Below are 14,378 nucleotides of genomic sequence, written 5' to 3'. Positions count from 1 at the left end.
GAAAAACATATTTATCTCCATTTGAATTTTTAATCGTACCATATGGCAGAGACCGCACCTTTTTCAGAAATATTTTATTGTGAAAAACAATCAGTAGAACAAACGTGTTCTGTTTTGGTGTCCATCAGTTATGCAGTACATCACCACTTCTTTTTGTAAATGCTACACAGTGTGCATTTATTGAAAGTAAAAAAAAAAAAAGTATATGTGCTTGAGACTTTTCTTCTTCTGAAAAGGTTAATTTGCTGCAAATTGGCTACTTAATATCTTAGTAAAACAAAAGTGATGCTGTGTAGGCTATTAACTCTGACCAAAGCAAGAAAGGCTTTTTTATCTCAGAAACATCAAAACTATCTTAACAATAGACCGATATCTAGGGGTCAATTAATTTGAACTGAATTAATTAAATATGCAATTAGTAACTCAATTTCACAGTTGACAGCATTCCCTTAGAGTATGTCTAAGGCCGGTTGAAATGGTGTTATAACATTATAATGTAAAGTCTTTTTATCATTAAAAGCTAAGAAAAAAAAAAAGTTAATTACAATTATTTAAAATGACCTGACGGTCTGCCCCCAGAGTTACCTGTAAAACATGAGTGCACGGTGGGGTCAGCTCCTCTGGCTGACAACTTTAGCATATGCTTCAACCCCCGGAGGCCAGATCGGATGTGTAATTGAGGGCCATAACAGCTGCTGCTCTCCACCATATACAGCTGGTTATTCCCTTCATTGCTCACTCACTCGAACGCCAACCCTTCATCCTGCGACACTAACATGACCCGTTTCTCTCTCCCCAGCGATAACTGCTCGTTGTAAGGTTGTTAGGCAGTGACTTATAGTGACCCCATATGCAAAATATGTGATTGTTAATACTTTTAGGCCCATCTGGGTGTTCCCAGGCTGAAGATTTAAATAAAAGGCATAACTTCCATATTGGACAGAAACACTGAACTACAATGTTGAATAGCAGCTTAAATAAGTTAACACAAGTTACTTTTTGACCTGGCTAGGTTGACAACAGCAGACTGCTTGACAACCACAAAAATGGGATTTACTATGTAACATGTTATCATTAGGGTTGGGCGATATTGAAATTCCCCTGCTGACAATATTACTTTAAGAAAAACAATGATATACGGTATTATCTTCTTCTTATCTCTATCGTTAACATCACGGGCCACCTGACTGGTGGAAACGGAGCTTCCTGTATTCCTTAAAAAGCATAAATCCCTAATGACTAGTCCCAGCGGGCCGACGGGCTTGCAATACACTGGTGGAATCCTCTTGCTGAAGTATCTGTGGCTTGGTAAGTCATATTGGCGATCTAATGTATTCACCATTTCCTTGAAACTGGCTTTTTTCTGTATGGATGGAAACCATTTAGTTTACAATGTGCCTGGTAACTGCCCTCTTACAGTCTCGCCACCATTGACTGTCACATTTATATGTTGCTGATGCCTTTGTGAAAGCCCAATGATTGAGGGTTGATTGCTCGCAGTGGTAGAGTTTTGGTCCGGCTGCTCTTTGTGGATAGAGTCGGTGGCAGACTTGAGTATTCTGTTGGATGGTGAGTTTTAAGATGGGAGAGGAGATTTGTGTAGTTTCCATGTTTAGTCCTGACTTGTTTATTGCACAGCTTACAAATCACTTCGTTCACGTTCTCTGGCTCTCCTTTTTTGTTTGGTTTGAAATCAAAGAATCGCCGAATAGGCGCATTTGCATTATTTTTGCTTACGAGAGCGGACGTCTTTCCTGCTGGAGTTAGGGCTACATGGGGAATTGCATAGGCTACAGCGTCAGACGTATGCTATATGCTTGTTGCTTTTTTTTGATAAGCTACAGCAATGCGGTGAAGCATAGGGAAAGCAAGAGAAAGAAAGAGACTCAATATAGCACAAAATTCATTACAGGTGTTGCATAATTTAATATTGTCTTGTTATCGTGGACACGTTAGGACCATTATCCTAACCAACAAATATCGTGTTGACCAATAATCGCTAAATGCTGTTGATTAAAAGACTCGTCATTTATGCCTTGTCATTATTGGTTTTATGGTTGAAACAATCTCTTTTGTGTATATATTTCTGCCCTTTGTCTTTTGTAAATTGCCCGATCCTGCTCTGTCTGACTCCTCAGTTAAAAACAGGATTTCATGATTGTGGCTGGGAAAATTCTCTCTGTATATATGCAGTACAATGCATACGTTTATACTTGAGACAGTGTGTACTGTTAAATCTCCTGTGTTCATGTGCAGCCAGTATGTATGGGCTGTTGTGTATGATTGATATTTCTGAAGATATCACCCATATCTGGTGTCATGAACAGTCGACCTGTGCTGTACTTTTCATATAGTGCTGTCAAGAAGAGGGAGTGATTGATGGACTGAAGCAGTGGAGGCATAAGTATACATTGGGTCAAAGATAAGTCATCCTGGAGAAGCAGAGCAGGCTTATAGGAACACTTCACCAGCTTGGTCAGCACACACCCACACACATGTACGCACACACTCATTCTCCCTCTGTATCACAGACACATAAGTATGTACACTCAAAGGTATACACTCTGTCTTTCTCCCTGTCTGTCTATCCATCCATCTCCATCTGTCTTGCTTTCATACTCTCACACACACAAACACGTACACAGACAACCTTTCAGTCCCCCCATCTCACCTTGCCAAAGGCAATTTCAGTTGGTATGGTTTCTGACATTTTAGAGCACGGGTTAATCTTTTAATTCACCTGCGTTGTGCTCTCTTCTGCCCTGTTTTTCTCCGCACTGACATGACCTATCATCAGTTGGGCCACTGAGCTAATGCTGGGTGTTTTTTTTGTTGTTGCCGCAGTTGTTGTAAAGATGTTTTACAAAGGCCAATTAAAGACTGTAATCTAAAGATGATTGGCTTTTATTTTTGCTCATATTCTACTTTTAAAGTTCTATTGATAATGCATCAAGATGAGTAAACAGCATTATTTGGAATTACTGGCCTGTGCGTGGATGTGTAAAATATTATAAGTGTACAGAGTCTCATTCAACAGTTTACTATTGTAATGCCAGTGTCTTTTTGTGAATTAGTAGTGCAGGATATTTAGCAAATAGCCTAAGGGATATCTGATAAATATTACAGTTCACACTCAGCGTGAACAGGAACCGGACCAGAACTAAAATACATGTGTATATTTATATATGTATATTTATATTTAACATTATTAGTATTATTCGACTGCGAATTTGCCGCATGTTATGATAGAGACAGGACTGTACAAAAACTCCTTACTTGATGACATCAACATGTTACAGAAGAAAAGGCGGTACTTCAGGCAAGGCATTTCAGGCTGTTCAGGAGCTTTTTACACGCACAAAAAAACTATATAACACTAAAGGAAGAGGCACAAAAGCAAAATAGGTCCCCTTTTAATATGGGTTATGGAAATCCCCTATTCCCCTTAACTGCTGGAAAAAACAAGTTAGTAAATCAATTAAAGAACATCCACAAACACATACACATGAGCCCACACACACCCACAAACTGTTTACCTTAGACCTATCAAGACAGCTTATTCTATTTGTTCCAGCCATTGATCAGTTCATATCTAAATGTCAGGTTGCATATCGTCATATTTGCTGGCGCTGGTTGTGGTGTATGTGTGCAATTGTCAGTCCATGCTTGAATGTGTGTTATTCATTCTCTCAGTGGATCTGTGGACTGATCAATAAACTGAAAGGCCGACATTCACACACATACCCAGAGTGTTGTGTGCTTTGTACACACACACACACAGTAGGCACACACACACAGAAACCAACACCCCCACACACACAGAGTTCGAGGATGATGGATGTCTTGCATGTTGGCCCTGTTACCCTTTGCCATCACAACACATACTATCAAAGACTTTCGCTGTCCTAGCATTATATTATATGTCAGCCAGAAAAAGAAAAAGGAGACAGTGAGGGCAATAGAGATAGAGGGAGAGAAACTTATAGCTGCTGAGAAGTGTCTGCTGAAAGGACAAAAAAGGGAATGACTCCGCTGCTCTTGTTTTTATCAGAAAGTGAGTGATTGATCAATAATGTCATTGGTGTGTGTGGTGGGTTGGTGAGCAGGGCGAGACCTTGTCAAGATGAGGTTTTCTTTTGTTGGGTGTGACAGCTCTCTGTTGGTGTGTGGTGTGTGTGTGTGTGTGTGTGTGTGTGTGTGTGTGTGTGTGTGTGTGTGTGTGTGTGCGTGCGAGCTTGTGTAGGTGAGAGAGAGATGGGCTAAGACCTTGTCAGTTGGGGATTGCAAAGAGACAAGGTTCTTGAGCGATCACTAAAAATCTCAGATACATAAATTAACACACACAATCTGGATTATTCAATATGTCTCTTGCCCCCACTTCTCTCTTGCTCACTAGCATAGAAGCACAACCTTTATAGACTTTGTGGATCATTGGTGTGTGACCACGGCTAGATCAGGCTAATTAAATAGACAGTAATGGTTGTGATTTAGAGTCATTAGTTGTTGGGAGGAATCACACAGGCCTTTGACACCCATCTGACTCATGTCATGATATGGTCCAGTGCATCCAACACCAATAATTTATTACATTGCCCTCTGCTTCCTGAAGAAAAATATCCCTTTAACACTATATAAAATCACTGTTGTTCCAACTACCCTAGTTTTTAAATGGGATGCTTTCAGTATAAACAGTTTTATTTACATGAGCCTTTTCTCACAAAACACACAAAATCAACCTCGAAAATACATCTACAAAGTCTGTTTTTCCTTCTATTTTGGTTGAAAGGGTACATATTAACTTACTATGATATACTAGAATAATATATTCAAATATGAGGTTGTGTCTACTTACTACATGTACGTTTTTACCTGTTCAGTAAAAACAATCCCGCCATTACCATCTTCCTCTCCGACTTCCGCTTTGAGGATGAGCCACACAAATATTTACACTTTTCACACTTGGTTTCTGCTTCCTTCCTCCGCCGTGAGCTGCAGTGCAGAATGAGATCAACCAAACACTTCATACCGAAAAAAAGTAAAACATGCTGCTACTGCTCCCTTCATTGCCAGTGCACCTCAGTAGACAGCGCTGTCAGGCGCATAGCTACTGGAGGCTGGAGAGGTGATCCACAGTGCATTGCTATTCTATCAGTGAACTTTTTGTGTTTTATTTTACAGTGTGACAATCTCTGAAATTTTCATTTTATGGCCATGAGATGCATATTAAGACTTGACAATCATCGTCCTCTACAGATGACAGAAATGTATAATATGCCACTACCACTATTGTGACATATAATTATGGACTAAAACCTTTTTTATCGATGTTTTAATTGATTTATTAATCATGTGTCATTTGTCCAACTCAGTCGCTGAACACTTTCATCAAATTGAATGCCATTACTCTACGCTACCATGACATCATACCTTTTATGTCTCAGTGGCCCCACTATATTATATTAGATGTATTACATACTTACGGAGCCCTGAACCATTACATTTTTCAAAGATTTGTAGTGTTTTTCAAGACAAGAGCTCTAGTGTCACTTTTATAAACAAAAGTATTCTTAAGCAATATGAACTGGTGTTGGCGACATGTTAAAATTTTCCGACCGGCCATCGCCAGCCCAACAGCCGGCGATTGCTAAAGCGTGTGTGTGCGGCGCGGCGTACACCCACCCTTCCCAGCTGCCATTTTTTCAGCTGGGAAATCAGCTGTTCTAGTGGTGAAGCATTTTAAAACACACTTCAATCAAACTCGACAGAAACAAAATAAAACTCCTTTTCAAATAAACCTTTTTAGAGTTAGATGGGAAAATATCCTGGCTCTTCACGTCGTTTTTCCCCGCTGTCTCTCTCTCTCAGTGGATGAGCAGCTCTCGTACTCCGGAGGCAGACAGACCATTGAATTAGCAAAAAAAATCACCAAAAAAAAACAACTGCCGCTTTGAGTTAGCCAGCGGTCTATGGGCAGGATGTTCTCTCCATGGCTTGTTGCTCCACTTGGCCTTGTGTCTGCACTTTATACACACTAGCCATGTAGTAACAAATCATACTACACAATGTTATTGTCCAAAGACACTATCTAACATGACAAGTCACTTCTTCAGACATAGCTTTCATATCCCAGATGTGTAGATACATGTGTGTTGGCTGAGTTTATGTCTGTAAATGACATGCCGGTATCATCTCATCTATGTTCGAGATGATGTATGTGGGCGTGTGTACTACATAATGTATTTGTTTATTCACACAGCATGGCGGCTGAAGAACAAACACGAGGCTTGAGATTAGCCGTTTTAGCAGCTAATGTGCTAACAGAATGCATGCCAATGAAGTGCCTGTTTGCACGCCATCAATCAGCGCTCCTTGCTCCTCTGCCAAGTATGGAAATCCATAGAGCAAAACAGTGTCATAATGCATCGCCCTCTGCTTGACATCGCCGCTCTTTAACACACAGATATGAACACAATCAAACATGCATAAGGCACACTGTGGGAGTAGCGTGAGTGAGGCAAGTGACATTAAGCCTAAATGGCAGCAGTGACATGAAGCAGTTATGATGTATCAGGGAGAAAATGCATCAGTTAGCATGCACTAAATGCTCAGTTCATTAACAGGGAGGGTGAAAGACGAGGAGAACGAATGGGAGAGACGGCTTTAATGAAAATGAAGTGAGCGTGCTAGAACTCCTCTCCTTATTTTATATAGCAGTGGTAAAGTTTTAATGTGTTTAGTAGCTACATGCAAGTTAGACATGAGGAAAATAGTCTGTGATTACTGTACGTAAGAGAGAGGGGAAGGTGCAAAGAGGTTTCAGAGCTGTTGGCAAGTTCTCAAGAACCTTAAAATGGACAGAAAAGTGCTTGTTCGTTCCTCACTCATTCCTTCAAATGTTACCACTTCATCAATAGGAAATCCAATAAAGAAAGACATCACAACATTGGGTACTGATTGTAATTGCTGGGATTAACAGTACATTAGGGGTGAGCGCTATATAGAATACTCAATGTATTGTGTGTTTTTCTGCGTGGGATGTAGTAAATGACAATATCGCAAACATTGAGTATAAATATTAATTGTCAGAGACTCGTTTGACGTTTTGCTTCTCCCACAGCTCCCTTCTGCTCACATTCACATTCTCCTGGGCGAGTATGTGTGTGGCGTATGAGCATGGATGTGCGTATGGGGCATGTGTTTTTGTATCTGGAGGGAAGCAGGGAACTAGGAAAGGGTTGTGTCTAGAAGGTAAACCGCAAGTTGCAAAATCTGATCTGAGATCTGCAAAAACTCACTGCCTGATGACCTATCCTAACCTTAACTATTAGAGGTCAATGCCTAACCATCTCACAAGATGTTCCCCAACTCGCGGGTTCCCTTTTAGACACTACCCTAGGAAAGAGCCTGGAGAGAGTGGAAGAAGTGCAGCGCCAAAGCGAGTTCATACGTGTTGAGGTCGGAAAAGGTGATGGAAGATGAAATATAATGTTTAAGCCATATAACCCAGCCCTACAGTACATTAAACACATGCGACTTCTTGTTGCTCATCTCTTTCTATCAGCATCTACTCTCTGCCTGTCTCCCCATTGCTCTCTCATCCATGCCCACTTTCTTCCCATCTCTCTGATGTTCCAGGTTCTCTGAACATTTATCCATCTTACGAAGGAAGCTTTGAGATGATAACAATAATCATACTCCTCCACCTCAAGACCCAGACACAGACTTATCTGTATCTGGGTCCCCCCACGCACATATGCAGGCACAGAAACACAAATTAATTATAGTAATAAAACAGCAGGCTTGGATGGACCAGGTTGATACAGTAGCATGGTAATTTTGTGAGTGTGTAAATGGATGCATAACCATATAGTACAGCAAATAACGTTACCTTTCTCCGGGCAAAGAATGTAGAAATGGCTCTTGCAATGGATCTGTGCAAGTGCGCGTGCTTGTGTTTGTAGATATGTTCGTCTTTGTGTAACGTCTGTATGTGTGTCTGCACTTTCACAGCTTGTGCTTGCATGTTTAAGTGTGAAGCTTGGATATTCCTGGTTTGGAGGCTGGGCTTTAGGCTATTTGCTTGATTTGATCACAAATAGTGCATGAAATTAAATTACACAACTAATTTTCAATTTAGAGCACTTTATTCAATAGCAACGCCCACTCTCCCTCTTCAAGCTTCCCCCTCAATGTACTTATGCAATATCTGCTTTTGCATTAATATTCCTTACCCTCTCACACACAGAAACACAAACAGTCATATACATGGATACACTGTATACTGTCCTGTAAGGCGTACTGTAGAACAAACAGTCACTGTCTGTAGAGTGCTTATGTATGTGTGTGAGCATGCAATGTGTGTGTTCAATATCCTGCTTTTGTCAAGTCAGGCCTTGGTATGAACAGCAAACCTTGACTGAATGTCAGCCAACTGCAGCCGTTTGCCAGAATCAATGATCTTCACTTTGTTGGACTCCTTCAGGAGTGACATGCGGACGGAGGTCATTACAAGATCAAAATGTTTTTTGGCGGTATCACGGCCACTCTGTAAAAGACATACGAGACTGGGGTGCACAGTGGCATGATGTTGCAGATCAGTCTTAGTTCCCTCTGTCTGCTTTCAGACTCGGAGAACAGGCTTACTCGTATTGACACTGAGTGATTTGATTTGTCCCGGCCCGCTGAGCTGGTGTTTGTTTGATCTTCTGACTTCAGAGAGAGAGAGAGAGAGAGCTGAGCAGAAATTAAGCTTTTGTAGAGCCGGTCATAGTGGCCAGAAGAATCTCAGTGGTAGCATTAAGGGAACGATACCCAAGTGATGCCTACCTGCCATGTTGGCATTGATACAAATGCTGTGGCAATTTGTTAGTTTGACATATGCACACAAACAAGGCAGTTTTGGATGTTAGCAGCAATATTTGTTGTTGCTTTGTTTTGTGCTTGTCTGTGCGTGAGAGAGAGTGAGTGTATTGAACAGTCCCAACCCCTGAGGAGTCACGTCTAGTGTTAGTCTGCCCTTTCGCTAATTAGCTTGAAACATCTGCCCAGACGGCTGCCAGAGGGAGGTCATAATGGGAGAAGTGGAAACACTCGCATCCACCAACTCTTGCATACAAGCAAACAACATCAGCATATACACATTTGCATTACTTTACATGCCTAAATCACATTCACAAATTGAGGTACACGCACACATTTTTGCATGTTTATAAAGTTAGTTTTGCTCATAATCCTGTGTAAATATCATCTAAAACCTTAATGAGCACCAAGGGAAAGGAACGGGGCAAACAGGCAGAGAAATGGAGAACAGAAGAACAGCTTGCCAAACCTCTGTCCTTTCTTCTCTCTATTCCCTTTCCCCCCACCTTCACTGCTTGTTGTTTCTGTTTTTTTTGCAATGCTCCGACAGATAGATAATATAATAGATAGAGACAGAAACAGCACGAGAGGACAAAAAAAGATTAATAACCTCCAGTATTCTAGTGATCATTGTTTTCAGCGCTGTTCTAAGGTAAAGTCTAGAGAGTAGAGACGAACAGAAATGCTGTCAGAAAAGAAGAATTAAGGCAAAAATCTAGTTTTGCACCCCTCTCCATCATTCTCCTCCCTGCCTTACTCCTCGTCTGTGTCGCAACCATGTTTCCTGTAGACAAAGTGTTTTACGGCAGCCGCCAATGTTACAATGATGAAGTTTTATGGAGACTCTGTGGGAGATTAAAGCACTATTAGCCACGCTCCGTCAGCTCTCTCCAGCTGTTGCCTTTTGTTTACGGCTAAAAAGTGTTTTATGACACACAATGCTATAGTCACCTAAACAATTATAGCAAATGATATACGAGTGGCACTGTATTTTTACACCAGGAGGGTAAGAAGGGGAGAGAGAGCGAAGGAAAGTAGCGGGCGCACTCAGAGTGAGAAGAGAGCAATTAAAGGAGAGCAGAGATGATGGGATGAGAGGTGAGGCAGGAGCAGCGATAAGAGAACCAAATTAAAGGGTTGGGTGGGATTGGGAGGGAGCGAAAACAAGTGTTTCTGACAGAAGAAAGACAAAAGCAAGGTTGAACCCTCCTTCTCGTTTAAAAGAAATGTTACAGATGGAGTGATATGCTTTGAAATAGTTTTGTAAAGAGAGAGATAGCTAAAGGATGAGAGACAAGATCGAGACGATAGACAAGAACAGAAAGAGTGGATAATAAATGACGGCACTATTTGGTTTGAGTTAGCAGAGAAAGAGAAACAGAGAGCTACACTCAAATATCTATTTTCTGCTCCCCTACTTTTTGTAGGCTCTTAATGGCACTGCCATTTATTCTTTACAAATGTTACCTTTAGCTATCCTTAAGTGATGTTCCACTTAATGTTATGTAGGTTTTGTCCAGTTTTACACTCCTGTCCATTTGGGTAAAAGAAGCAAAACTAAATGCATATGTATTTATAAATGAAACTTAATCACTTCCCAGCTGTGTGAGAGAGGGACCTTGCTGTTAGTAGTTCAAGAAGCAGCGGTTCTCCAACGCGTTCTCATCCTAACTAGTCATATACTGGCGCTTTGGCATCGCAGTAAACACCTTCTTAAAGTTGCGAATTAAACAGAAATATTTGCTTAGGTTCAGGAAACAAAACCCCTTAGTTAGGTTAAGGAAAAAACTACATAGTTAGGCTTAAAATTACTATATTTGTACAGTGAAAATTACATGAACGTGAACACGGGACAGGAATGACCAGCTGATTGTAAAGTGAAAGTGAAACTTAACGCACAGACCACAAACAGCGGTCTTCTGGATGAAAGCCTTGTGTTTGTTGGACCATCCACCTCCCCTACTACCCATCCTATGAGTCTCTTTCGCTCTTTAACTACGTCACCACAACACTTTCCCTGAGCATTTAATATTGATGCGGATGGGTGTACATTGTAGTTAATGGAAAGCTCTTTGCGTCTCATATCGAATCGAATGCTGACGGCCATGACAAAGCGTCGGTATTTGACGCCCTGGGAATGAGAACGGGCATGGTTCTCATAATGTGTGCTTCACTTATGTATTTATGTTGGGTATAAGGAAAAGGCTCGCCCTCATGCTTGTCAGAGAGACAGTTCACTGGTAACGGGGAAAAGAGGCCACTTGAACAAGCAGACAGAGAGTGAGCTAAAATAAAGCTACTGCAGCTATAAAAAGGGAAATTGATGATATTATAACATAAATGTATGTGCAAATATACCGTGGGTGTGTCTGGAATTCCAAATGTTTTTGCCTTGTGTGTGCAGTTGCTCTTTCTGTCATCTAGGCAGCACCATTTCTAAGTGCCCTATTGCTGCAGTGTTTAACAATTGTGTAGTTACTGGTTAAGAGTTGACACATATAAATATTTAAGTTACAGCATTAACAATTAATGGAGAAGGTTTTCTTTTTCCCTGTGCCGAAACATACTATTTTGAGGCAGTGTATTTGTGGTTGTGCGTGCGTGCGTGCGTGCGTGCGTGCGTGCGTGCGTGCGTGCGTGCGTCTAAGAGACAGAGATAGAGAGTGAAGTTAGTCCACTCGGAAGTTTGTCTAATCTGTGTAAATTAGCGAGAAAAGCTCTAATGTTGAGATTCAACATTCGACATGTGTTTGTGAATATTCTGTGACACTCAAGCAAGCTTCGCCATATTTGCATGTGTTTGAAAAGATTTTTGACTGATACCTTGAACACCTTTGATACAAGTTTTCTCAAATCACTTATGCCAAGCTTCACACTGGGTTTCAGCCTTGCACATTTCCATAATGTTCTTTTCCATAATATTCACACTTCAGTTACCATGTATTACATTATCCGAGCCAGAAGATATCTTTAAAGGTAACAACAAGGAATCTAAAATTCTTTAAAACATAAAAAAACAGACTACTTGTTGCTTAACTTATTTCCCTTATTTCTACCAAATCTATTATATATATTTTTTTTCTCTCAATACTAAATGTGAAGGTGTGTTTTGTTGTGTTGCAGGTGGTGGAGACCAACCTGGTGGCCTTCGATTGTCACTGGATCCTGATTAATGAGGTGAGTGCCACGGAAATGATTTACGATTTATGCCTTCAGTTCACCTTATTGTTTCAATTATCCTGGGAATATTTATGGTTTTTAGACCCAGAGCCACTCTAATCTCTTCATTGTCTTGGGTGTTTGAAGGAGAGAGGAGAGCTTAAAAAGCTGCTGACTTCTTTTGTTCAGTTCGTCCAATAAAACACAAAACTGGATGACCAAGGACAATTTAGTTTAGTTAGCTTCAGCTGCTATGCATCACCGGCAAAAACAATTTTGTACCTTTAAAGCTCACCACTGTATACAAACACTAAATTGTCAGAGATGCCAAAAGTGACCTTGTAAAAGTTCCTTTGGATGAGCACATATTCCAGTTCAAAATCAAGATCACTACTTAAATATTAAAAGCTCTCTGGATTAACGAGAGCAGACAAGCACTGACAGTCCACAAAGTCACTCTACTCTCCCTCAGAGTGTACCGCGTTTGTCCTGAAATGCTTCTTTAGTCCATGTTCACAATCACTGATCAGAGTGACTATTGTTCATTAGGGAAACATAATTAAACTTTAATATTGGCTGTACTTTCATATTAATGTTGAATAGGAACACATCTTTGATCTTGCGTCATTTGAAGTGCCCTTATAAAAACCAGCGGGATGAGCTACATTTGTGTGTGTGTGTACTGCTAGCTAATGCACTGTGTATTGATAGCCTTGGGTATTGCAGTGAACTGGCAGGGCACAGCAGGGCGTCCATGCTGCCTCACATTCACACACACACACACACACACACACACACACACACACACACACACACACACAAGAGCAAGTGTGCAAACACAACCATGTACACAAGCAAAAAACAACATTGACTGTAGAAGCAATGGAAGACCTAACTTGGTACTAAACAAGAAAAATATAATGTAGTTTCTCTTGCTCCCTGTTCCCTGCTGCCACATGCTGCAAGGCTCAGCAGTCCTATTACTTGCTCAGTTATGCAAAGAAAGTATTTCTGTTGGAGTCAAATGTTAGTATGCATGACATCCATTAAGGCTGCAGGGAGAGCCAATCATTATTTTCTGATGTTCACTTTTAGAATCTTAGTGTTGTTACATGAGGGTTTTTATTTTTTCCTATTTGATATGGATGAGAGGCCGCAGTAACATTGTCACAATCCCCACAAGTGCCTCAGACAACCTCACAGTATTATTATTTTTTGCATTTTCTCAAATGCTAATGCTTCCAGGGAGTGAGGGGAATGAATGAGACTCGCCCCTGCACTCTAATGAAGATGGCAGGTTCCTCAGAGGTAAAAATGTGGATAAATCTGTTCAAAACAACCACTCTGTATTAGTTACTGGCTTCATAGAAGGACTGTTGTGCCACTTCAATGTGTCTCCTCTGCTAATTGAAATAAATGCGCATTTCATAATGTAACACTAGAGACTTTACTGCTCACTTAAAAAAAAAAAACCTCTGTGGTCTTACTCTTTCCTGGCAGACTGTCTTCGTACACAGGCAGATGGCAGTGTCAAGCAGCCTACTGAGCAGTCTATCATGTACTCGACTGCCTGGTAGGCTGAATTCACATCTAGCTGTCTAATAGACTGCTTTGCATCCTGTCAAGCATCTGGTATTCTCTCACACTCTTCAGGCCTCTGCGCAGCAGCCAGTTCTTTGCTTAGCTGTCTGGGAGGCTTAACATGTCATTCAGCAGCCTGCGTGCATGTCTAGCAGCATGCAGCCTGTAACACTTTGTACCTGCTGCCTTTGAGAAATCAATGGTGAAATGCAGTCTGGCAGGCCAATGCTCCCACAGTTGTTTATGTTTTAGCAACAGCACAATATCACTGAAGTATGTTTCCTTACTGTTATTGTAGTTCAAAATTAAAACCAGCAGATGTGAATAGCACCGTCTGCATATTTCTGTTTCTTTCATAAATCATATGAGGTTTTTTAACTTCACACATTCGCAGGTACTGCTAGACTGGTGACAAAAGCTTTTAGTTGTTTTAGGTTGCTTTCACAAGCCAACATTTAATCCATTTAAATCAAACTCTGGCGCAGTTCGTTTTGGCAGTTGTGAACGCAGTAACCATACTCTTTTGCAGACCAAAACAACCAGACCGAGGCCACTTGCGAGAGCAGGTCTCGGTCCGTTTCCAAGCGAACCAAATTGCAGGCTGCGTGTGCGAGCATTTGTTGAGATGGACGGAGGTAAACGACAGGTTAACATGAATTCTTCTGAAGTCCGATGTTTGCTTGACATTTGGGCCAAAGAGAACATGCAGAATATGCTACATAAAGTCCACAATAACAGTGACGTTTACAAAGTCATAAACTGGAGGAGAAGGGATTTGT

General features: G+C 41.0%; 1 protein-coding gene across 6 annotated transcripts in view; it reads left to right on the top strand.

Moving 5' to 3' along the window:
* The window catches only part of grid2 (glutamate receptor, ionotropic, delta 2), a 560,240-nt gene that overhangs the window by 350,404 nt on the left and 195,458 nt on the right, over positions 1 to 14,378 (top strand). For all 6 annotated transcript variants that reach the window (XR_005207895.1, XR_005207896.1, XM_037778044.1 and 3 more), the window contains one exon: positions 11,983 to 12,036. Coding sequence is in view for 4 of the 6 variants with exons in the window: in XM_037778044.1 (XP_037633972.1) it covers positions 11,983 to 12,036 (54 nt within the window). In the remaining 2 variants the exon portion in view is untranslated. The remainder of the gene's footprint in view (positions 1 to 11,982; positions 12,037 to 14,378) is intronic.

This window comes from Sebastes umbrosus, chromosome 8 (assembly GCF_015220745.1).
Source record: "Sebastes umbrosus isolate fSebUmb1 chromosome 8, fSebUmb1.pri, whole genome shotgun sequence".
Taxonomy (NCBI): Eukaryota; Metazoa; Chordata; class Actinopteri; order Perciformes; family Sebastidae; genus Sebastes; species Sebastes umbrosus.
Note: the sequence above shows the minus strand (reverse complement) of the source record. Positions and strands in the feature narration are given on the sequence as shown.